The sequence below is a fragment of the Mustela putorius genome, unplaced genomic scaffold (assembly GCF_011764305.1).
Source record: "Mustela putorius furo isolate JIRA1106 unplaced genomic scaffold, ASM1176430v1.1 tig00000450_pilon_pilon_pilon, whole genome shotgun sequence".
Taxonomy (NCBI): domain Eukaryota; kingdom Metazoa; phylum Chordata; class Mammalia; order Carnivora; family Mustelidae; genus Mustela; species Mustela putorius.
Window position 1 is genome coordinate 10255092 of NW_025421385.1, and position 26752 is coordinate 10281843.

The 26752-nt window shown below is 40.7% G+C and overlaps 1 protein-coding gene across 10 annotated transcripts in view; it reads right to left on the bottom strand.

The window, feature by feature from the left end:
* ARID1B (AT-rich interaction domain 1B) overlaps positions 1-26752 on the bottom strand; it is a 439186-nt gene that overhangs the window by 266626 nt on the left and 145808 nt on the right. For all 10 annotated transcript variants that reach the window (XM_045080143.1, XM_045080141.1, XM_045080135.1 and 7 more), the window contains exon 4: positions 15607-15717. In XM_045080143.1, the coding sequence (XP_044936078.1) occupies positions 15607-15717 (111 nt within the window). The remainder of the gene's footprint in view (positions 1-15606; positions 15718-26752) is intronic.

Consider the following 26752-nt stretch of genomic DNA (forward strand, 5'->3'; position numbering starts at 1 on the left):
ACACCCATTCCTTTTTACAACATGAGGCGCAGCAACCGACACAGAGCACAAGACTCTTCCAGGGTCAGTCCTGGGGGCAGAAGTGGAGGAATCACACCAGCTTTAGAATTCTTCCCACTAGAACTCTGGAGCTAGACAGATTATGGGTTTATCCTGTTTGTCCTGAAGAAGGTATCTCCAATATTATAATGTACCCAAGTCAATAGATACCCTCCTCCCCTCAAACAACCAAAAGAAAACCAAAACTAAAAAAACACTACTAACTTTTGCCACAAGATGCAAACTGTCATGGTACTAAGTCATTAGCAGAATGTTTGCATTGTAAAATTGAGACCATCACTAGACTAACCAATTAATATCTTGAGTCCAAATCTTGTAACTCAAAGATTAGCAATCTTCTCCCATAAAAGCGGACAACAGAAAAATGCCGAGTTACAAAACAAAATGTCACCTATCCCTTAGAACAGAGAAAAGTTTATGAAAAATACTCTCTTCTCAATTGAACTATTTCTTTTTTAAATGACTTTTCATTCTGCTACACGTTTTACCCTTACAAAATTACTATTTTTAAGAATTACACTCTGAAATGAAAATAGGCTCAATAAGCTACTTCTTTGGAAAGAGTTGCTGGATTTTAATTGCAACAGCTATGGAAGTTACAGAAAAACTAGCCCATCATTCATTCACTTGTTGAGTTGAAGGGTACCAAACTTGGGCTCACGGTAATCATTCCAAATATAATGAAAAAATTTCTTTAACACTATAAAAAAAAACAAAAACAGGAAAATGCTTATTTTGGCATCATTATTCACTTTTTTCACAGGAGTACTATATATATGTTCCTTTATAAACTATTTCTTTTACAAAGTAATAACCTGATATTTCATCCTTAAGATATATTTTCACTTTATGTTAATAATCATGCAACCTCATTTTCCCCCTTCTACCTAGTCAGGAATGTGGGCCTTAATTTTTTTTCTTTCTTTTTTTTTTTCTTTTACAATTTTAAGTAATTTTTACACCCAATGTGGGGCTTGAACTCACAATCCCGAAATCAAAAGTCACACGCTCCCCCAACTGAGGCAGCCAGGGATCTTGCAGTCTTAAATTTAATAGTGATTCATGGTAACTGCATGATCATGGTTTGTTTACTTCTCCTTTTTTTAGACGTTTTTAAAAATTTGTATTCCACTTTGAGTAGTCTCAGTTTATACAAATGTTTTACTCTAGGTCAGCTGAATTCCCATTTAGGAACACATGGGCTATAAATTCTAGGTAAAAACATCATAGGAAATGAGAATGTTCTGTCACAACAGGACTCCTTCAGTTAAAAGTGGCCACTGGCATCTTTAAAAATAAACAAATTTATTTATAATTCATAGAGAAACATGTTGGAAAAAGAATGCCTCTTCCAAGATGTTTTTAAATACTTTTACAGATGAAGAAATCTACAGTTTTTAATTTTAATCATTAAGTTACACAGTGTCTGGGTCATACTTTTTATTAGAACACCACAGTATAAAAACTTCAGAGAGGCTACTAAATGAATTATATTAAACTTCACATAATTTTGTTGTTTTGATGAGAAACTGGGTTTATGAAAGTAAAACTATGATGGTGAGTATCGTATATATTTACAACTGTAAAGTAACATTCATTTCCTCTATAATTTGTCCAGATACCTTTGCACAGCTACCACCGCTAGCTAAATATGCTGGGCTTATTAAACGAACATTTGCAGAAGTTCCCTTTTTGGGATGTACAGTTTAAGCATGAATAAACACAACTGTCCAAAAGAACGGTCCTTAAAAAAAACAAGATACTCTGAGGGTTGCTGGAGGGGAGGCAGGGTAGGAGGGATGGGGCGGCGGGTGATGGACACTGGGGAGGGTCTGTGCTATGGTGAGTGCTGTGAAGTGTGTAAGACTGATGATTCACAGACCTGTACCCCTGAAACAAGTAAGACACATGTTAATTAAAAAAATAAAAACAAAAAAACCAAGATACTTCCAAAGTGTTCTCACTTGCAAAACACCACCTGACTTGCAACATACTGAACGTCATCTAATCAATAGGAATGAAAAAAGGCAGAGAGCTTCCAAAGCTGTGTTTCCTATATTAATATAATTAATTTTTTAAAGATTTTGTTTATTTATTTGACAGAGATCACAGGAGGCAGAGAGGCAGAGAGAGAGGAAGGAAGCAGGCTCCCTGCTGCGCAGAGAGCCCGATGTGGGGCATGATCCCAGGACTTTGGAATCATGACCTGAGCCGAAGACAGAGGCTTGAATCCACTGAGCCACCAAGGTGCCCTTTAATATAATTATTTATTCATGGTCCCCTTGACCCCTCCCCTTTCCTGTGTGTGTGTGTGTGTGTGTGTGTGTGTGTATTATAGATACAAAGACCGGGAAAAAGAGTGAGAAATGTATCCGACTTAGGAGGATATCTTCAGATATTTTACCCGATTCACCACCTTCAGTCTCATCTCCCACTAAAGATGCGTTATCAGGCCCCGCTGGTTATTCCTGAGCAAGCACTATGGCTCGTATGGTTCTCGTCTCAGAAATCTGAAAACCCTTTGCAGAATCTAAGGAGTTTATCTAAGGCAGACTTCAGCGAAAGCAAAGTAGATTTCCATCTGAGCCCTTCCTTACATCTTCTTTTTCTTTTCTCTCTCTTCTTTTAGGCGACTTTACCACTCACTGGCCATACCGCAAGGTGGGCCGAGCACGGACCAGTCAACTCCCATTCCTGCAGCCACTTACGCAGTTACCTACGCAACTCTTGACAGTAATGTTGGGAGAGCCAATTAGTATTGTTTCGAATTACAATGTATTTAATATAGTTTTCACACTTCCATGCTTTTCTGTTACGTGATAAATAAACATGAAAAATACGAAATGAAAACGAATGCAGAAGAATGCCAGTGGTTCACACCAACACACTCCATCAGAAGAGGTCTGCAGCCCTGGGAGGCCCAACAATGGAGTCCTGGGCAGGAGTCGAGGGGATAAAGTTTTCATCAAGAGTCAGCTGATAGGGGCGCCTGGGTGGCTCAGTGGTTTAAGCCTCTGCCTTCGGCTCGGGTCATGATCTGGTCGTGATCTCGGGGTCCTGGGATAGAGCCCCACATCAGGCTCTCTGCTCAGCGGGGAGCCTGCTTCCCCCTCTCTCTCTGCCTGCCTCTCTGCCTACTTGTGATCTCTGTCTATCAAATAAATAAATAAAAATCTTAAAAAAAAAAAAAAAAGGAGCTGATAATCGCTGTGACTCTACGAAGTCTCTGTTCCAGGTCTCTTCATCCTGAGGAGAGGAGAGCTGAATCTCGGGCAAGTTTGGGAGACTTACAACCCTAACAGGCCCAGGCAGCTGAGTTTCACAAGACGAGGAGAGGCAAACGAAGGGTGAGAAGGGGACAATTTATTGAGCACGTACGTGTAACACAGGCAAGGTCGACACAGGAGGTTTAATACATGTTGTATCTCATGTAACTCAGAGGGTAGAGGGGAAGCGTCTGGGCAGTAAAACTAAACTGAAGTATGTGTACATGTGCTCTACGAGTCGTAACACGTGTAGTTAGTACACTTTTTAAAATCTGATACCCCAAGAAAGGGCCAGACTTTTATCAAAGAAGGCTAGAGTTTCAATAACTTGTTTTCACCCCTATGAAAGTAGAAAGTGCAAATTAAGTCAGAAAAAAAGTAGTAGAAATAAAATCCCTCAGGAAATCACTCAAGAAAACCAGCAGACTCGCTCCTCTACCATACCAGCTGTGGTGGACGATGTAGGGTAGTGCCGGGCCTCCCCCTCGTGAGGGGCCCGGCCAAGGGCGAAACGCTGCCTCAGTGCCTCGCCGAGCAGGTAACATCCTTTCAACACAGGAGTCACTGCTCTTCCCTTTTCCAATATCCAAAACCTCCACGGAATGGCAAAACATTTCTGCACTATTACACAGGCCAGAAGTATGAATTCTGCAGACATTATATACACAGCTCTCTGAAGAAAAAATGGGAAGCTACCTTAGAGTATCTTAAATACCAGGCATTCTGAATATAGGTATGTCTTCTTGTTGATTTCTTAACTGCTGAACGTGTTATAGGAAAGAACACTAATAATAAACTAATCTCAGTTTTATTTTTATAAATTTTTATTTTTATAAATTTTTAGATTCCTACATCTAACATAAAATCTTAAACATAGGAGGCAATCAATAAACGACTGCTAAATGTAATTGAATTTTCTGCGTAAAGTGAAATCTTGTGCCTTCCTCGAGGATGTCAACATTTAGGCATGCCAACTAAGGAAAAGCATAAATGTAGTAACTATGAAAATGCAAAAACACTTGGGAAAATGTGAACATATTCCTATTTACTCAAGGACACTCAGGATTTTAATCAAAGTTGACAAAACAGTATTTAAAAGAGAGACGGTCTTCGGATTAACACCTGAGGTTGGAGGACACGCAGGTGTCTTCTGGAGCAGAGGCTGGGAGACCGCCGCCGTAACGGAAGGAACCACCATTCGCGGGCGCTCCACCACTGCTGGCACCCTGAGTCAAGTTTCCTGCCCTTGTGGATTCTTTATTTTCACATCTGGGAATTAGAACTTCAAAAAATCTGTATCAAATTATGTAAAAATACACACATTTTAATAACTCATTAATATTAAATTGTTGCTCTTTATGTAGGAAGCGAAATGATAGTGCTTTACACACTGAAAAAAGAAAAGTAGGGAGGGGTTTGATTTAAAAAATAAAATAAAACAAAACAAAACAAAACAAAAAAAAAAACAAGAGAAAACTGTTCGGGGTTCATGGTAATCTCCCTAAGGCCCTATTTCCTCTGCCTGAATTTAAATGTATCACAGAAACTCAAGGTAGTCAAAAGGCTAACCATGTCTACAAAATAAAAGAGAACATCTTTCAAAAATAGCACGTGAAAACTAAGTTCCCCAGCCCCCTCCCACAGCCACAGACCCACAAAAGAGAAAAACAAATAAGCAAAAATAGTATGTCTGTGTACTAGGCTCACCAAAGCACATACTCAAAAGGAGTGTTAGAAAAGGAGAAATCATAATGAGATAAATGAAACGAAGGAATGTTCCTCAAAAATGAACTCCAACAGGAAGAACAAAGTCTCCATCATTCGGAAGTAAGCTAGACAAAGCAACATGAAGTCACCTGTCCCTACCCAAGGAAAGGAACAGACTAGGCCATAAACTTACTGGACTAGCCGAAAAGCACGGACAATGGGACCAACCATGAATCCTAGCTGAATTGTATCTAGTTTCATTTATTTTTGAGACTGCACTCTTGTCTTACTCCATGTTAGAGTTAGAAACACTCTGGTACGATCTGCTGAGCTGTTTATGCAAACTCTGCTCCAATATTCTTCAAATCATCTCCAAGAATTCACACGAAATGTAAAGTTATAGCCACTGCTATCACTCTTTCAACTCCGGTTCCTATTTATGGCAATGTTTTATCTCTTATATAAAGAACTATACAAAAAAATAAGGCATTGGTAGCAAAGATGAAATGCTTTCTTTTAGGCGTTGGAGAATTCGAGCCAATTTATTCAGGACTTGCTTTTTAATCTCATAAAATCTCTGGGTAGTCTCTTCTCCCTAAACCAATTCCCACCACCATTTCTCTGTGTTTGTCGTCAATACCAACACACATCTCCCGGCCGCTCAGCTTAAAAACCTTAAAAGCGTCTATCATTCATCCCTCCCTTTATTTCAACAGTTTTCTCCCTCTGCATGCTCATTGCCAACACTTTTTTAATAATCTGATTCAACCCCATTAGTGAGATAATACACCAGCCTCTAAAGTCGTCTCTCTGCCTCCAGTGGTAATAAAGGCATTTTGAAAATAAAGGCTTTGCATAAATAAAAGGCAGGGAATAATTCACTTGTCGTGGTAACCTGAAACTACCAGACTTTCAAAAGTAGAAGAAATGGGGTGCGATCTGGCTTTGAGTGGACAAAACAGATGTCAGGAAGTGCACGACTTTGAAGTTCATGTAATTCACACCCATGATATTCATGAAGACACTTACTCTGGGCACAGCTCTTCTCCTTTTACCAGCAGTTTCCAATGTTAGTTAACTGAAATTTTTACTTATACAAAACCAGACTTTAAAAATTGGGGTCCAATAAATTATTATACCTAATTATTATTATTTCAAAGCCAAATTTCCTCCTGATACAGAGACAGGTAATTACAAAAAACCAACCACATACTTCTGGGGTCATTAGAAGGTATTAGTGGGATCACTGCACTTCTCACTACCCATACCCATGAGACGGATGAAGACTCTACTTAGATGAGAAATTTTGGGGGGGGGGTGGGGAGGAAAAAAAAAACAAGAAAGGATCAGTATCAGGGTGGAAGTCTCAGAGAGGGGCGGGGTCTGCTGTGCTCACTCATTCTGGCCTTCTTTCAGAGACGACATCTACTGCGGATCGGGCACAGCTGTATGCCACTGTCCCAGCAGACACCATTCTGTGCTCGGACAGAGGAATAAAATCGCAAGCAGAAGTGAAGACTTGTAACATACCACGCTACCTAGATCGAACCAGGGAGCCCCAAAGACAGGACGGCAGGGAGGGAGGGAAGAAGGAGGAGGAAAAGAAAACACAAAAAGGCAGAAATGCAGGGGACATGGTTCATGAAAGTGACTTGGGCTCATCGAGAACAAATGCTGGGTCGCTAACGTTTCTGTTCGCAGTAAATCTCAGTCTAAAAAGTACACAGTATTTGTTCAGTTACTTTCCAGGGCACAAACGTAAACCTGGGGTGTCGGACATCAAGTGGAGGCCTCAGAGAGACCAGGAGGGTCCTCCTTCCACAGTCATGAAATTAAAACCAACTGCTGGTTCAGAGAGCTGTCTGCACGAGGTTCCCACTGATCTAGTGGGAAAAAGGCACCAGACTGGGCATTGCTCGGGTCAGATGGCATTGCCCTGCAGCTTCTTTGTGTCTTTTTCCTTCCTCCTACCCTACAGGTGATCATAAAGACGCCCGGTAGACATACTTCTCAACTTCTCCCATGAACTCTTCTCCTTCTCCGGAAACCCCCTCCCCCCCCCCCCAATACAGATTGCCACACTGATCCCACGGCGGGGAGAGGAAGACCTGAGATGTTGTAGTTCGTCCACAAGAAGCGCCTTGGCTCTCCTATGACCTGAATAATAAAGCTACGGACTCAATCGGTTAGCCCCAAATCCCTAAATACGTTCAAAAGTAAATGGTACCCAAAAATGGGAGGGAGACCATTACTGGAGCCACACAGGAGCCACCAGTGAAGAGGGACATGAGCCGGAATCCGAGCTAGGGCTTAAGCCTGTTTGACTTCAGCAGCATCAGCAGCATCAGCAGCACAGGGGTCCAGGTTAAAAAGATATAACTTTCTTGGAATAAAATCATCATTCCTTCCATACAGGTCATCCTAAACTTCTCTTTTCCTTTTTGTGAGAAGAAAAAAAGGGGGGGGGGATGAGATAAACTACTTCCAGCTAATCATTTTTATAATGATCTGATACAGATATTTAACCATAATATTATTTACTATCATTCTAGTCTAATAATTAGGTACTATTTAAGTAAAGAGAACGCTAGAAAATGAGATCTCTATCAGTAAGGAAACGCTAAAAATTATGTACTTAATTTCAGAATGTTCTCACATGCACTGAACACGGACAGAACACACACATGTAGGCACACAGATTCCGCTATACATGACTACTCCTCCGAACACTTAAAAAATTCAAATGGTAGCCTGATAATGAAATAAAGTGAAAAAACGCACACACCACAATTTAACACTGGATAAAATTTAGGTCCTGTGGAAAGAGACAACAATAGTACCTGGCACCTTTTTTTTTTTTCTCAAATAGAATGCATTATGAAGAAAAGTGGTTGAGAAAGCTTAGTCACTTTTTTGTAGCTTAAAGCTTTTTCTCCCCTCTTTTATTCCAGGCTTAAACAAAGTTCAGTGGGGCATCAAACTGCCTGTTTTAAATTACAGTCTGTATTTTAAAATAGAATGCATGCACGGCATGTTCCTGAAGCTAGGGGGTGGGAGTGTTATTCACGGAAAATTGAAGGCTTGTTGAGTCAATAATCTTCTTTCACACAGTAACAATTTTCAGCTAAAATTTCTTGACCCAAACAAAGGAAAACAAGACCATTCAGTTATTTTACAACAATTTAGAGAAGGCAAAAGAAAAAGATGAGAAAGAGAGACACTTCAAAAAATCCTATATTGCAAGGGAAGAATAAAAAACTTTCCTCTCTACATATATTTATTTCATCTCCTAAACTGGCAGTAAATATTAAAAATAGTTATTCTAGTCCAAAAGAAAAATAAAAGCCATTAACCAGTCCACACATGTTACTATGAGCTCCTACTGGTTATGTATCTCTTATTACATAAGCGAGACGTCTGGCTTCAGTTACCTACAAAGTGGAAATTTGTAAAGTAAAATCTATTTCCCATCTACCTGGGGCACTACAAAGTCAAACGTACTCAGCCCCTTTCAATGGCCATGCCTGCATATTCGGGGTGCAGGGAAGCCCACTGACCGGAAGGAAGGAGGAAGGAGGTTTTCTAGCTCAACATGCCAAGAACTGCCTTTTGTAGAAACAGCAGGCTCGAATGAGAAAAGGTACCTCTGAGCAGCAGTCGTTCTAGCAGTCGTGCTAGCATAAAAATTTAAAATTAAAACCTGAAGGAGCCACACTGCTCGACAAGCTCTCCTACCCAAGGCCCCATGTGAGAATTTCTCACACGCTACTTTCTGTGCTTTGTACTCAAGACCATCGCTACTGTTCTCCCCTTTGTGCGTGCAGACCGCTCCTGCTGGGGAGAGGCCTGGGGGTCCAGGCACGGTTCTGGGGCTGTCGGCAGGCAGACCCGGGAGGGGCACACGCCCAGCCTGGGGGGACCACAGAGAAGGCCCCAGAGCCTCAGGCAGCTCATCTGCAGAGCTGCAAGCTGGTGCGAAACCTTCCCATCCCCAATTCGTTATGGCACAATCTGACTTTTCTATCAGCCAGGAATATCTGCATTTTTCATCCCTTACTTAATGAGCCTCATTTATCAACTATAGATCATAGTTATCCTTCTATTATCAAAACCAATATCCTGCAAATCAGTTATGTTTCAGCCTCTCTTCGTCTCCAATTTTGTCCAGTGCCTATTTTTTATAGTACTCCTTCATTAATTATTTTAGAATTGACAGTCCCATAAAATGGGTTGAAATTCATTTCCCCCATATTTTAAACGGCAATCTTCAGAATATTATGTGAAAAAAGTTTGCAGGGGTTATGCTTATTTAAAATGTTTTTAAAAGTTAAATGAATTTTTAAAAATAATATATTGCCACTAAGCAAGTATCTCAGCTATAATAAATTTAGAATTATCCATTTATTTCAACAGGACTGAAGATCTCAATTTAGAAACACTTTGCACACAAACACTTTAGTTATTTAAAAGCAAACTCCAGTTCTTTTTAAATATTAATTTATTCAAACTTTCCATATATTTAGCCTGCTTTTACCTGGACGAAATCCAAACTGGTGAGGTTTTATTGAGAATTCATTTACAGAACAAACATTTAAGTGGAAGATTATTTTAAAAGGAGAAACCTACTTTCCCACTTCCTACTACTTCTTACCTTGTTCAAGTTGAAGAATTATCCTCTATTTTCGAAATGACTACCAGTATCACAAAAATACTCTAGGGGATAAAATTATAGAACATCACATCTTAAAGAAATAATCCACGTTAGAAAAGAACATTTGTCAAAGTAACTATCACTTTTCCTAAATTCAGACTTTCAAGTAAGGTCTTCACATGTTTCTCTTAACCTTGAACACAAAAGAACTGATGTCTCCACATGGAGCAGACCAGTTACTAGAATTACATTTGGGAATATGGTAAAACCTAGGTAAAAAACCCAACTATTACGTGTTCTATTTAAAACTTTACCAAGAGGGGCGCCTGGGTGGCTCAGTGGGTTAAAGCCTCTGCCTTCGGCTCAAGTCAAGATCCCAGGGTCCTGGGATCGAGCCCCACATCAGGCTCTCTGCTAGGCAGGTAGCCTGCTTCCTTTCCTCTCTCTCTGCCACTCTCTCTGCCTGCTTGTGATCTCTCTCTCTCTCTCTCTCTCTCTCAGTCAAATAAATAAATAAAATCTTAAAAAAAAAAAAAAAACTTTACCAAGATATCAAAATGTCTTTACGCTTTCAGTTTCGAAACTATGCCCCCGATTAACAGGATCTGCGGATACTCCAGCTGACAAGGCACCAGCCTTCAGAGAGCCTCCTGCTCCCTCTCTACAATGTCCGTAACTCCCAGACTCCACATACTCTATTAACATTTAGAGAACACTCGTAAACAGCGCATGTCGTCAGCTGCATGCAGGAATTATCAATGCTGACAACAGATTAGGTTTCTCTTTTATTAACTTACAATTTTGTAATGTTCAGAATGCTTTGAGAAGGCTCCAGCAACAGAAGACAGCTAGATTCTTAACCTTTTACTGAAAACCATCTAAATCGAGTTCCAGATACAAATAAAAAAATTTTGGAAGAGTTCATTCAGCAGCCATATATCTAATTCTTAGCTGGCAGATTTCAACTTTTGCGAAAACCTGCCACCTGACAGGTTGAGATCATTATAACAATTTGTATTTTTAGTTGGGTTGAAAACCTAATAAAAAACAAAATCCAGTTAAAAATGCTTCACCTAGCTTTTTCCAATAGTTTCCAACTGTTCACAGGAACTACATTATCGAATCCACGCACTTAAAATGTGCCCATTAACATATCATCAACATTCATATATGCTTCCAAAGTACATGATCTTTTACCACTATCCAACATAAGTGTCATTAAAGATTTAAAAAACAAACACACACAGAGTATTCTTTTTCAGGAAAGCCAAATCATTGGAGGCTCTGTTGCTAACACTTAACCCCCAAAGAATATTCTTGGTAATACCAGGGCTCCAACCACCCACTTTGAGGCTTCCACTATCCTGTTTAACACCCTCTGTTTCAAAGAACAACCAGCATTTACTACCTCCCTCCTTTCACGGAAGGCCAAAAACCATTTTTTATCTAAACCTCAATATTCCCTTCTAACTGCAAACTAAACAGAACTATCATAAGCATTATTCTACGCAACACATAGGGGTTTTTGTTTGTTTGTTTGTTTTTTACTAAACTCTAAAAGATAAAATCCCTTTTAATGTCGATCTCCTTAGATATTTCCTATTTAAAGAAGAAAGGGTCAGAAGACCCGATGGGTTATTAGGATGTGACTGATGGTATTCCGTATCTTAGGTAAAAAGAATAGTGGACCTGCTGCCTGAAACCCACATGGGCGGCTGGCCTCTGGGAAGAATGAAACGGATTTGCTGTCACCTGAGGAAAACGACGGGCTCTTCAGATCCCTGGAGGACAAAGCACCGTGTGCTTAGATCAAGGAAGAAAATCAAACCTTTTGTTTGTTTACTTCCTTGTATACATCTTTATAAATATTTTATTAACAACATACCCATGCCATATTTACTGAAATTAGGATTATTGTTCCTGTCAATTTATTTATTTTTACAATGAAAAGAATGTTTTCATGCTACTAAGAAAAGATATGTTTTTCACACTACTTTTAGCTTAAATATCCGAAAGTGCCCACTTCTTCTATGGAAGCTTAAGGCTACTAGGTAAAATTCAAATGTCATTTTATAATAAGAAAAAATGGTTTGGACAAAAACCCCACCCTGCTAATACAGATCCCGCACTCATATACTCCGCTAGTATCAGGAGCTTTGGAGAACATGGGCTCTCTACTGCTATCACGCCAACACCTTGAAAAAAAATCCCTTCAGCAACGAAAAGAGAGTCTGATACTAGAGGAAGAATGTGTTTAAAAGTGTTTACATAGGGGCACCTGAGTGGCTCAGTGGGTTCAATCTCTTGCCTTCAGCTTGGGTCATGATCTCAGGGTCCTGGGATTGAGCCCCACACTGGGCGCTCTGCTCAGCTGGGGGCCTGCTCCCCCCCCCCACCTCCGCCTACTTGTGATCCCTCTGTCAAATAAATAAATGAAATATTTAAAAGAAAAAAAAAAGGTTTTACATAAAATCTATTAGGAAAATAGTGAACAAGACATAATAAATATTCTGAAAAGATCCTCGTCTAATAGGGGAGTCAAGACAGCTATAAAAATAAGTGTAATAAGATAAACAATAATGGCACAAGCAATGAAAATATATCAAAAGATCCAACAACAAAGTATATTAAATAATATTTGGGGAGTTATCTTAAAATAGCAATTGAGATATACTCAATGTTTTTAAGATAAAGAGCTAATAAGCTTTTAATGGGGGGGGGACCCTCCACAGTGTATTTTGCTTAAATGCTGGCTTCATTTCATATCAATAATAGAGGTAGGAAAAAATACAGAATGTGCTTGAATTTTAAGTGATACTATTCCCCGGAGATAGAGTTTTTCAAGCTACTTTTAATACCTGCTATATGCTAAGATTTGCTGGAAATTATAGAATAAGGAGTATGTACGCTAAAGTGTCTCAATGTGGGAAAAGCTGTATGATTAAGAAGTATAGCAATCAGTGGACATTATTAAGAAAGATCTGTTCTAAGCTTAGATCAGAGTAAATTAAGTGGTAAGTAAATATCACTGGTCATGGCCCCAAGACAACAAGAGGACAAATATTAATTTATCAGTTATTTACTTTACTGTGGATGATCTGAAGATTTAAGTCAGCTGGAACATAACTGCTTTGGCTACTGAAGATCACCAAGAATTTGATGACATGCAAATACAGAGAGATACCAGCTCAAACAACAGTGAGTGGACAACTTACTGGAAGGTCACTTTATAGCTCAAGCAGAAAGACATTAGAAATATCTTGATTTTTTGTAACAGAAATTTAACCACGTAACAAATATGCTAAAGAAAATATGACACGTAAAGAAATTATTATAAAACCTAGCCCAATATAATCAAAAAGATTAAGAAATAATTACTAGAGAAGCTTCCTTCTTCACAGTCACATATACTCTAAAGAATAATCATACATTAGTATCACTATACCACATTTTTTAGAATGTAAAGGTAGCACCCACAGTTTCCTTACTCCAAGTTACAAACTAGAGGTTACAAATATGATGGATTATCTTTAAGTAAGAAGACAAAATTTACATTATTGACACTTGAATAAAAAAATGCAGCATAACTCTACAAACTACCCAACAGGAAATTCAGATATGATACAGTTTCATGGTATGTACAGTATCAACTTAGTCAAGTTGGAGAACTAAAATATTTAACAGAAGTAACACTAAAAACATCCGGACACTAGAGTCAAGTAGAATTCCAACAGATGTCCCCTGCAAACCATGATGACCTTGTCTATAACACCAAACACATTGATGCAGCATCCACATAGCTCAGAATATATCAGTAAACCCCTTACAGAACTTTCTACACAAATGAAGCCTATTGAAAGAAAAGCGTCTTGCTAAAATCCATGTAAATAAAGCCAATTTTCACCCGATCTACAGTTTGTTCTTTGTTCAGTAACTGGTATGTCCATATACTCACCCCAAAACCTGGAAATTCTGCTCTCTAAAAAAATATTGAAATGTTCCTGAGTCAATCAGCATCTTATTTACCTGTGAGAGCTACAAAAACAGAAAGAAAACACCAACTGGGGCATTTCTTTTTTTTTTTTATTAGCTCATAAGAAAATTTATGTGATGAACAACTTTCGATCCTCTGGGGAATTAGGCATGGTAAAGAGTAAGGAAGAAAGCAAGCCATTACATGTACACAAACAGAACAATTCAGAAAAACATAAACTATTGATGAATATATCGGCTCACTTCCTAAAATGCTTTTAGCCCCCTTTTCATAATTAACTTAAAAAGCACCATCCCAGAGCAGAACTCTTCAGTTTTCTGGGACAACTGTATTTCACTCCTTCCCTAACTATGCTGTAGCTAGCGGACTATCAACTGCCCATTTCAGGGCAGAGCCATGAGAAGGAGAGCCTAGTGAGGGACTCCAAAGGTCAAGTGCACATGAGGAAAGCAGCACACCACAAACTGTTCTCCTGGCTACATAAAAACGTCTATCAGTTTATAACAAATGTTTCCACATGTGTAACAGTCCACTTCACCAGCCAAAGGCACATCTACAAAGTTGGGTTTCTCTTAGAACAACAGAAATCTGGTAGGGAGAAAAAGTGGGATTCATTGTCCATCTGCTTCCCGCGAGTCCATTTAAATTTCCTAAAACCATAAGCCAATTTCCAAATACTTGGCAAATGTTACACATATCAACAGTGCTCACCTGTGTGCGTACGTACACACACACACACACACACACACACACACAAACTACACGCTTACCAAGCTATGAATTGTTAGCTAAAGAAAAAAGAGCATAAAACGCAGAATCTATCACCTCTTTCATTGCTTCAGAAACCAAGTAACTAGATAATAAATACTCCAAGGTGACTACAAAATACCACAATAAATTCACTCATCACAGAAATAAAAGCTAAAAAATCAGGATGTCAAAAACATGTGCATCAGCTTCGAAGATACTAGACACACTGTAACCATGACTTACCTTCTTCTCTAAGGCTACACATAACTTAAACACAGGTTCTCTGTGCATACCAATTGTCATGTAGCACATTCATTACAAATGCTGGTTCTCACATGTTTAGCAGTAATATAATAAAACTTAATGTAAAATATTTGAAACTCGAATTAAAATCATTGTCTAGCTTGAACTCCCATCTTAAATGAAAATAAAGATTAAGGAATAAGAATAATAATTATTCAAATCAAAAACATTTTAACAAGAAAATAAATACAAAAATTTATTTGCATAGATGTATTCTTTTAGTTTATAAGGAAAGCCTCATTTAAATTAGGCTGCTCATTAAAAAAACAGATGAACTGTATTTACGGGCCTCAACATGATTTCCTAGAATGTAGCCACTACTCTAATCAATATATACCCCAATCACCACACAGTATTTGCTGGTGAAAATGCTTAAAAGCTGCTTTTGCCAAATTTAAATGAAAATTCTTTTAGGTGGAAAAGGACTGGGTGATTTCTCATGACATAAAGTCCCACAAGATGGCTTGTCTCATTCACCAGATGCTTTATCTCATTCATCACTGATATCCTTTGCCAAGTGGGGATTTCATTCCATTTAACTCTTACATTGGATACCACTGTTCCATATCACTACCAGGAAGCAAAAGGCTAAGCAAAGCACAACTGTACAACAGAAACACTTTTTTGCCACAAAACCCATCCAGTGAATATGCCTTCCAACTGGACTAAGAAATACCTACAAATGAAAGAGACTTATCCAAGACCACACAGTTCTTGAGAAGAAAGCCCTAAAAAAGTTAATAAATCACAAATATATCTGAAATCTAGGAACTTCTTCCCCAAGATTTAATATAAAGTAGAACAAACAAAAACAAGAGCTCTTTTAAAATTTTTTTGACTCATTACATTTCCAAATCAGCACATTAATGTCTTACTGGTAAACTTGATGGTCTTTCTTGTTGTATCAAGTTCAAGTCTTCATGGTTAGGTTTTCCAGGAGCCAAAGGAGGTTGAGACCTAGTTCCATAGCCTTCCTGAGACATGTCCTGAACAAACACAAATATAAAGCACTTGATAAATATCTCATTGAGTTGTAACCAAAACAAAAGAAAGGGTAATCACAAACTGCCAACTGGTATTACACTTAAGCAGACATATACATGTTAATACTTATCATCTAACATTTTACGGAGAGTAGAAACAAAAGACAAGGCTGTGAATCAAGAGTAAAAACACTTATTTTTTATTTTTATTTTGAATATATATATATGTATACACACACCAACTAAATTTATTATGAGGTCATACAAACTAAACACTGTATTTGAGTTTTGCAGGAAGGTAACACTCAGTAAAAGATGGGGAAGGAGGTCAGCTATGATCAAACTCTCTTTTAAACCAGAGCAAACCCACTAGTGTTACTGCTTAATTCTGATTTTGGTTGAGCTGCCTTTAATATTACCTTGAAAAATGTTAAAATAATTAATGAAAACTTTATTAACAACTGACTTTTAGTATGTCCCCTCGATAACCCACAAAACAACATAGTTATTAAGCTCACAGTATCCTGGGGTCTCTACAAAACCAATAAACATTCATGTATAGAATTCCATATGTTCACGTGGCACAGTTTCCAGAGAACCACAATAAAGAATAAAACAGCAGTAGGGAAACAAAACACGCCCCAAAAAACCTGCTGAGGTATGAGAAACTTATCATTAACATGGCCTTTCTGGCATCCTGTTGAACACTTTTCCAGGAGGTATTCTGCCTGGTTTCAGTATTCTGCTGAAATACTATTATATAAACCAAATACCACACCACACCAAACTTACTATGTACCCCATCTCTAGCTGTTTAACTATGTATGTTCAGCTACTAAACATTCTACCACCATTTACACCCAAAGTCAAACAGTAGGACAGAATATAAAATACTTATTATAGCATGTCTTAATTGGCACTGAAAGTTGAAGAACCAGTTTCTGAGTGGAGAAAAAAAAAGAATAGAAAGTATCACTTAAAAACAGAATTTTCTCCCTTGGCCCATCAGTGTTAGTATTAAGGAAGCATTATATACAGGTTCTACTTCTGTTAAATTCTCAGAATCTTACTTAAAAAATTAATGTTTATTAGTTGAAGCCCTATAAAAAGCTTCTGCTGCCCCACCCCTTTCTCACACAGTATACACTTAAAATTACATGGCTTCTTAAGCCAAAAACTTTGGACCAATAGCTAGTCCTACAAAGCACACAAACTGTACAAATTAGGTTAAACCAGGCAAGTGCTGATTTTAAACAGGCTCTGTAAGAAAGAGCATGCCAACAATACCGCACTTCCCAAGCAACCCTTCCGTCCTTTAAATAAAGCTACACACACACACACACACACACACACACACAAAATTCATAAAAATATCTAACCTCTAAAAGGAATGCACAATGCCTAGTCAGTACTATGCTTTTGTAAGAGAATTAAAGCCCAGTTGTCGTGGGTTTTAATCTGGTAACAGTTAGGTGAGGCCTCAGAGAGCACGTGCAATCCAGGACACCCAAAAGGGTAGTTCTTCAATCTGGCTGCCAGCCGGGGGTAACAATTAGGCTGTGGGAGACCAAAGCTGAGGCTAAAAGATTATTACCACTCTCACTGCCTCCCCCCTGCCCCCAGCACCGAAGCTTCCGGATCCCAGACCTCCACTTGTCACACAGACTTCCTGCTGGGTGCCCCGCAGGTTCCTTTAGATTAACGGTGAGGATTTCAAATCAAGTAGGGCACAAGGCCTCCATTCAGGGCCTTCACCCTGGTACAAAAAAAAGAGAACCCCACAAAGGTGCTGGACAGCCTCACAATGGGCAAACAAATGAGCAGACCCCTGCCAGTTCCTCAAATACGCGCGTGTGCACACACAGAGTTTATGGGCAGGGCTCGGACACTTTTTTTTTTTTTTTTAAGTAAACGTCAGTTAAGAAACAGGAACAGACTCACATGCCCTATGCTTATTAGCCTTTTAAATGTTTTTTATTTTCTCTTTGTAGCTAAATGGACTGATTTTTAAAAGAGTTGAAAGAGACCATTACAACTATAATGAATACACATTTCAATTTAGATACTGTCCCCTCTAAAATAAGCAACACTGAACTAATAGACTATGAAAGCTATCAGAACATTTTACTATGGCTTTACATTTCACTTTTTAAGGCTTTAAAAGTTCAAAATAATTAGATTCTACTGAAGTCTCAAACACTACTCCTAACCACAAGAGGCTTTCAATTATTAAATTCAGTTGGAAATAAAACTGAAAGAAAATTTAGTGAGAATTGCTGAAACGGGAACTTGTTCTGCCTCAATTTATGTTGAAACATAAGGATTAATTTAACGGAGAAAACATCCAGAAAAGGTACCAAGTTTTAACCTGAAACAATCATCATCCATATATAATTCACATGGGGGCAATAAAGTCTACATCTGGCGGCTTTAATAGAGATAGAAAGGTTATATTCTATAACAAACCTGAGCTTTTTCCCCTTCAGAGCGATATTTATTTTCTAGTATGGACTTATTTTCACCTCAAGAAGAGTAGCAGCAATGAGTAATTTAATAGACAGTAAGAGGGCAATGTCAGTTTCAGAAAATAAAGAATATGTTCAGCGCTGCATTTTATATACAGATGACAAAGACACAGCCTTACATTCTTAACACATCGTTGCCATCTCTGGTCATTTACAAGTTCGAGCTAGTCCACACTAGTGTGTACACCAGCTTACACACACACTATTCCTATATTCCTCAACCGCACGTATACAGAGCCCTGGCTACTTCAGGGAGGCTCTCACTGTGAGAATTCTGCAACACAAAAGAACCACAAGTGGGGAATGTGGTTTACCCCTTCCCAGTTCTTTATCAATATTCGTTTTCGTCACCTCACCCACAAACTTTGAACCATTGATGGATTCTGGTTTTAACTTCTTTATGTTATGAGTCAAAAGTAAAGGGAGACTGACTCAGAAAACAACAAAGGCGTGAAGAGAGCTTGGGCTAGGGGTATGTACACATCTGTGTCCTAAGTTTTCACATAGGTGTTTCTTTTAACAGACATGGTGGACGTCTCCTGAACGCCCGGTGTGGAACACTGCCTTTACTGGGTACTTCAGTACTTCACAGCTTATAGTGTGGAGCACGAGCAGGCAGGAAACACTCGTGTCCCACTCATATCCTAAGGAAGGAAAACACCAAAACTGTCACATGGGTCTACTGTCAAAGCCAAGAACCTGAGTGCTTCTGCTTTCTTTATGATAAAATGAATTAAGGACGAATGGCAACATAAGACTTTAAAGAAAATGTAGAATAAAATGTCAAGGACACTTTTTTTTTAAAGATTTAATTAATTAATTTATTTAATTTAAAGATTTAATTTATTTATTTGTCAGAGAGAGAGAGAGAGAGAACACAGACAGGCAGAGCGGCAGGCAGAGGCAGAGGGAGAAGCAGGCTCCCTGCCGAGCAAGGAGCCTGAATCAGGACTCAATCCCTGGACGCTGGGATCATGACCTGAGCTGAAGGCAGCCGCTTAACCTCCTGAGCCACCCAGGCGCCCCATGTCAAGGACACTTTTTAAGAAAAAATAAAAAGGGAAAATGTTCCCATGGGGAGTTCAAAGGACACAAAGCACCAAACCCTGCAAGAGCGACCACCTCCTTCCCAGGCTGCCCTCCACAAGGGCTGCTGCCCACAAGCTGTTATTTCTCTTTCCACAACTGCCCAATGTGTTACAGAGTATGAGCGTGAATTTAAATCCTTTGTCCTTTAAACACAGTGGGGTGTATGTCCTGTACACAGCGTATTTTTTGGTCCCTTAACAGTATGTTTTGGAGCTCGTTCCATATCTGCACCGAAATGTCCGTTCTCTTCTCACTGCTACGTGGTGCTGCGTGGTCAGTCCTGCGGCCTGTTCCACCAGTCCCCTCCTGAGGGACACTGAGGTTGCTCCCTGTCTTTCCCTACCTCATGCGGCACCACGATAAAAGCCCGCTCCACAATACAAACCGAAGCAAGACCGGGCCGGGCCTAGGCGGGAGGCGGCTGCGGGATGAGGATGATGGGTGGTCGAGAGCACACCTCAGTCCCAGACACACAAGTGGGACTAAGGGGCCGGGGACGGTGAAGTCAATAAACTAGCAAAAAGCCGTCTAGAATACTTGGTAATTTGCTGGTTACTTAAGGAAGGTTTTTCCAACAATCACATAAATTAGAGACGCGCTACAAATAGCACACGTATAGCTACTGCAACAGTCCAGACTGACGCGACGAACCCGAACGGACTCCTAACATCCTGCGACATCTAGGTCAGGATAAACATCTTGTACCTTTTTTTCCCCTGCTTTGGAAACTCCCATCATCAGTTCCAACGACTAAGGGGAAAAGAAGTGGCCCCGGCACAGAAGACACTGTAGTTGGGGGGATGGGGAGGACATCACCGCCACAGAGAAAATGCCCCCTGGCCACACCGGGCGGCCAGTCGTGTGAAATCATTACTCTGATCAAGACACTTTGCTTGCTACTGACCCCCTCATATTTCGTTTGTAGAAAAATAAGTGTAAAATATCCTTCCCCAAAGGAAAGCAATATAAATCTATAAAATATCCACTTCAGAATGGCACAATCACTCCCCTGCCTCCTCAGGAACACCCTAATGGAAATGTCATTAACAAAGACAGCAGACACTTGCCGGCGGGGCTCTGTGACCCGTAGCATGCGTGGTCCACCGGTACCACAGCCCCATGAGATAGTCCCTAGCATCATCCTGTTTTTTACCACAAGGAAGCAAAAGCTTAAATGACGTGCACGGCTCAGGTCTATGCACAGCCAGCATCTCAGTGTGATGGACAAATATTCAGTTCTATCCTAACTGCTCTGGAGACCACTGGAAGCCTCAAACACTATTACACAAGGACTTAAGCCAATTTTAATTTTTTAAAGGCATTACCCTACTCTTCCATATATTCTCCTAAATTCCCCTTTCAGAAATTATGAATCTTATGTGTTTTTATACATGGGACAGCTCCAAAATATCCAGTTACAATATTGTGAGTCAGTAAGAGATACTAACATTGTTAACACTCCCACAAAGTTGAATATATAAAACCATTCTCCCTACCACTCATTACCGGTGAAGAGTTATTTGAAGTCCACAGGCTGACAGAAAGCAGAACAAGGAGACTCAGCCTTCCCAGATTATGTTCATTTAAGGCTCCTCTGCTGGTTCTGCTCTTTCTGTCCGTCCCCTAAGAACTGGTGTCCCCCAAAGATTCTACCCACACTGATCCCTGGATGGGGACAATTCCCAAATCTCTACTTCAACTCCCACATACTTTCGCTGCGCTCCCAGCACTGCTGCTTGAGGGCACAGCCCCTTCCACACACTGTGCCAGGGAAGGACTGCCCCCCCTTCCGCTTGCCACCTGGTCAGGGGCCTCCCTCTCCACAGGGAACTTCTCAGAGCTTTTTTATCTTCCACCATCCAGCCCTCTGCCACACCGCCACACCCCACGTCACTGCAAAGTCCACCCTCTTTTGTCTTTACCCCCGACAGCCAGTCCTCTCCTTAGGCCACTTTTCATGACAGCCCCTAGTCCACCATGTCACCAGAGTGGACCTGCTAAAATACAAATGGTCACAGCGCCCACTGCGTGGGAAGGGCCTCCTCCTGGGGCGCCTGGGTGGCTCGGCCGGTTGAGCATCCGGCTCTTGGTTTCAGCTCTGGTTCTGAAATTGGGGTCGTGGGATCCAGCCCTGCGCTGGGCCCTGTGCTTGGCAGGGAGTCTGCCTGAGAGTCTGTCCCTTTACCCCAGCCCCTGCTCCCACTCCCACTGGTGTTCTCTCTCTCTGAATTAAATAAATAAATGTAAAATAAATAAATAAAAGTTTGTTTATTTATTTATTATACAGAATGAAATCCACAGCCCAGCTGGGTACTGACAAGTCGGGCAAATACCCTCCAGCTGCTGCCCCAGATCCATGCTGGTCTTGCCCGGGGCCCACTGCTCGTCCGCACACCATCACCCATTCGATTGCTCCCAAGCTCCCACGGTGCCACGCGTCTACGGGGAGCAGCTCTCTTGGTCTAACTTGGTCCCGAGTGGATGCCTTTCCTTTTGTGCCTGCAAAGCATCTGGCTGTCTTTAAGATCCTGCCAAACATTAACCCCAGCATGCCCGCAAACAAACCCCCTCACCAACTTTGGATGTCCTCTTCTTAAAGAATTTACAATGCTGGGGGCGTCCGCGTCTGCCTCTTGATTTTGCCTCACGTCATGGTCTCAGGGTTGTGAGATCGAATTGAAGGTCAGGATCCATGTTGAGCGTGCAACCTGTTTAAGATTCTCCTTCTCTTTCTCCCTCTCCCTCTGTCCCTTCCCCCCAACCCCCAACTCCTGCGCACCCTTTCTCCCAAAATAAATAAATAAATAAATAAATTTTTGAAAAGAATTTACAATGCTGTATTTCAGCTATTTGTTTGTGTATCTCTTGGACTGGATTCTTACTTCCTCTTGGGCTCCCAGTGCCAAGCACGGACAGGTATTCAGTAAGAAGCTGGTGAATGATTGACTGAAAGGCTTTGAAAAGCTTACACTTAGAATTAGAGGTACCAATACAAAAATAAATGTAGGAGGACAAAACATAAAACTGAATAAAACTTGGGATCCTGCCCAAGAATATTTATCATGTTAACAGCTACATTGCCTGGAACCAATGTGCTACAAAACACATTTTGCGGGGCGCCTGGGTGGCTCAGCAGGTTAAAGCCTCTGCCTTCAGCCCAGGACATGATCCCAGGGTCCTGGGATCGAGCCCCGCCTCAGGCTCTCTGCTCAGTGCAGAGCCTGCTTCTCTCTCTCTCTCTCTGCCTGCCTCTCTGCCTACTTGTGTTCTCTGTCAAATAAGTAAATAAAATCTTTAAAAAAAACACACACACACACACACATTTTGCTGTTTGTTACTGGCAGTCTTGAATATAGTAAAAAAAATAACAATAAAAATTGAAAGAGAGGGAAAAGACTATGGCAAGCATCAGTGGTTTGATCAAAAAAGAAAGAAAAATCAAGAAATTCTATACCTCCTAATGAACAAACAAGCAATGAAATATTCTTGCCCCCCCCCCAAAAAAAAGGATAATGAATTTGGTAAAGCCTGTATATCTAACTACCAATTTATAGGAAATAAAAAGGACTGAAGAACACACGAAACCATAGCAAATCAATCAGCAAATTTCAAACTGTAGGAATCTCTACTAGACATATGACCTACTTTCTTCAACAAAAAGTTGCAATAGTAAAAAGAAAGTAAGAGGAAAAGAAAGAGAGATAGAGACCGAGGGAAATCCTATAGGTGAGAAGGTATCAACCAATTCTAAGACTGGACTCTACTTGGATTTGTTTTTTCTAAAGATTTTATTAATTTATTTGACAGAGAACATGAGTAGGCAGAGAGGCAGTGGGGGGGGATGCAGGTGGGGGGGGATGCAGGTGGGGCGGGGAAAGCAGGCTGGGGGGGGGGGGGTAGGCTCCCTGCTGAGCACAGAGCCCTACATGGGCTCCTTCCCAGGACCCTGGGATCATGACCTGAACCAAAGGCAGAGGCTTGACCCACAGAGCCACCCAGGCACCCCGGGACTTGACTGGGATCTTGATTCAAACTACCATATAACATAAATTAAACATTCATTTCATTTATGAGGCTACTAGAAATGTGGATAATTGGTATGAAAATTTATGTTTGTTTTTTTTTTTTATTTTTTTTTAAAGATTTTATTTATTTATTTGACAGAGAGAAATCACAAGTAGTCGGAGAGGCAGGCAGAGAGAGAGAGAGGGAAGCAGACTCCCCGCTGAGCAGAGGGCCCGATGCGGGACTCGATCCCAGGACCCCGAGATCATGACCTGAGCCGAAGGCAGCGGCTTAACCCACTGAGCCATCCAGGCGCCCAGAAAATTTATGTTTTAAATGTGAAAACTGTATTATGTTTATGTTTATTTTTTAAATCCCTTTATCTTTTAGAGATCTATAGTAAAATATTTACAGATTAAATGATATGATGTCTGGGACTTAATTCAAAATAATACTGAGGATGGGGGTTGGGAGGTGAGGAAGAGAGTGTGGAGACAACAAGACTTGGCCCCACGACTCTCGAAAACTGAGTGAAGGGTGCACAGGGCTCCTGTCTACTTCTGTTTCTGTTTGAAATTTTCCATTTAAGTGAAAATGAAGTTAACGGTATTGAAGACAAATTTAGGAATTCAGAGGCGGCTGAGGCTGTGGCGCTGACTGCAGCTTTCACCTGAAATACTACGAGCACTTCCTAATTGGTCCCTTTGCCATCAATATCCTTTTGTCCAAGAAAACCCATTAAACACCGATCATTTAATCTTGCAATTTCTCACCCCCCACCCCACGCACCAGTCTATCTTTAACATGTATGCTGTACTACTTAACCCTAACACTTAACCTTTTTTTAATCCCTCCATAATCTTAACAAATTAACCTTGTCAGTGTCAAATTCCCTAGCTGCCCCATGGCTGACTCAGGGATCCTTTCTCAACCTCATTCCTTGGTCAAGCTGCCCCGATCTCAGCTCCAGCCATCCTCCATCCTTAAATCTGACGCTTTTACCCTTATCTTGGTCTGGGCTCTTAAAAGCCCTGTTTCCTCTCTCACTGACTCCTCAAAAAGCCTTTTCCAGCCACAGACCTCTCAAAATTTCATGAAACTTTGAGTGGAAGAAATCCAAGATCAAATCCAACTTCTAGACTATTCAGACGCTGTGCGACCCTGAACAAACTTCTCAGTTCAGTTTCCTACTCTAGAAACCATACTGGATTGCATTAACCTGGGAAGGCTAAGGGTACATTGAGCGTGTCCCCTTGCCTCTGAGGGCTCGCGTCTATTGGGTGCACAGTACTCAGGGACTAGGAGCAGAATGGGGGTTTTACATCTGTCACAATTATTACCTGTTTAGAATACTGGCAAATCACTTTAATTCTTCGAAGTCCATATCAATATGTTCCCCTGTATCTTCCTTTAAACCCTTGCTCCAAAAATCGTATAGTAGATTGAAAAATCACACAACCAAGGCTCAAATGGTTTTTTACTGCTACTGATTCCAAAGGAGCTTCTCAACTTATGTTACAGTCAAATTCTCCAGAATATACCATATATACTGATTGAGAACAGATTTGGCTAGATTCAGAATACTGCTAATATTCTACCAATTCACAGGCATAATTATTTCCAAAATTTGAAAATTTACAAAACCATTCTAGAAAAAGGACAGACTTAGCCAAGCTACTTTATGTTTCCTTACTGCTGAGTCCCAGTAATACTGACAGCAAATTCAACACTACACCTGGAGCCCGCCATTAACGAGAACGTCTCCACCGCACAAGACATACCAGCACCCACGAGGCTGCAGCAGCCCCCGGGCCCTGCAGTAAAGCTGAACTCTGAACGGGCTGGAGAAGAGAGAGAAGACCTCCACCGAGATGGGCTGTTTCCCCAACCCTAATCAAGTTCGAATCCTGGAGGCCACTCCTCTGACATTCAAGACTTGAGAAAAGCTTCTTGTTTTCTCTCGGTTTTTCCAAGAACCTCTTCCTAAACTAAGAGTGGACCCAGAGTGAAAAGGGAAACGTGTCTGAAATTAAATTTCCCAAAATACCAAAAAGAAATATGAAGATACTCAAGAACTAAGGACTAAAATAAGTAATACTTTTAATAGATTAATTTATTTTAATAAAATCGCAAAGCTAAATGAGCCACAATAAATGTCCAGTTACGCTTTTTATAACACACACACACACACACACACACACACACACATAGACTAAAAAAGAACCCTGGCTCTATAACTAATTACCTAAAGAATGGCTTTTCTCATCCATGAAACCAAAATATGAGGCCTCATCCTCCTGAAGCTGTATTAATGATCAGAGGTTAAGCAACCAGCACTGTGCCTGGCACACTGAACGTTCAGTAAATGTTAGTGATTGTTATCTATATTCTTTAAAGCCGCATTTAAAATGAAAGTCAAAATTTTCACTGAACCACTGGGGCTTTCCCTGTGGCAATCGTGCTGATGGCGGTGATGGCAACAGCGGCTAGTGATTATGCAACATTGTCTACTGCCACCCACTCCGTGCTTCCCGCATGGAAAGAGAAGCCTTTTTGTCTGACCTGAACCCCATGAAACAGGTAGTATTTTACAGGGGAAGAAACTGAACCACAGTTTCTTGCGTAACTTGCCCGGGGTCACTCAGCCGGCAAGTGGAGGAGTTGGGTTGGGAACCAGATACATTCGTTCTCCAGAGTGCTCCCACTGAACGACTGTCCGGCTCTGCTCCCCACTGGACAAGGGCTGTTTTCCGGCCTCTACCCCACAGATGATAAATCTCGAGCCAAGGCTAGGGTTCACAAATCTAAATTTTTAGTGAACTTCCCAAAGCTGCCTGTAAAGTAAGAATTGCTGACTAACAACAATGTGGCATTTTCATTAAAGTTTTGATAATTATGGAATCACGGCAAAGTGGGGTTGAGGGATTGTGCCACTACCTAGTACCTTAGTGTAAAATTTCTCTGTGGCATTCCCAAGAGCTAGTTTAGCGGCCCTTCATGGTTGTAAAAAAGGTAGCCCTATCCTGCTGATGTCAGGAATGGTCCTGTTTGTCTTACTGTGGCTGCAGTAGCGACTCAAAAAGGTCACCATCCACTCTGAAAAGAAGCGTGGACGCTGGCATCTCACGTTCTCTGATGGGCTGACTTACTGCCCAAACCCAAACCCCTCCCTCCCCAGACCAGAGAGCTGACCACCCCGGGCACACAAGCCACACACCTGGACACCTGAAGACTGTCACTCACATTTAGGGCGTGAATTCTCAGCCTGGAGGGGAAGAGGTTTGAGCACTCCCCGGAAATTCAAGTAAATTTTGCCTTTACTTTTCTGGGAAGAGGATCCCCAGCTTTCACCAGATTCTTAAGGACCCCCCCCCCAAAAAACTAAAGGATAAAAACTGAACAGGATAATAGTATCAACA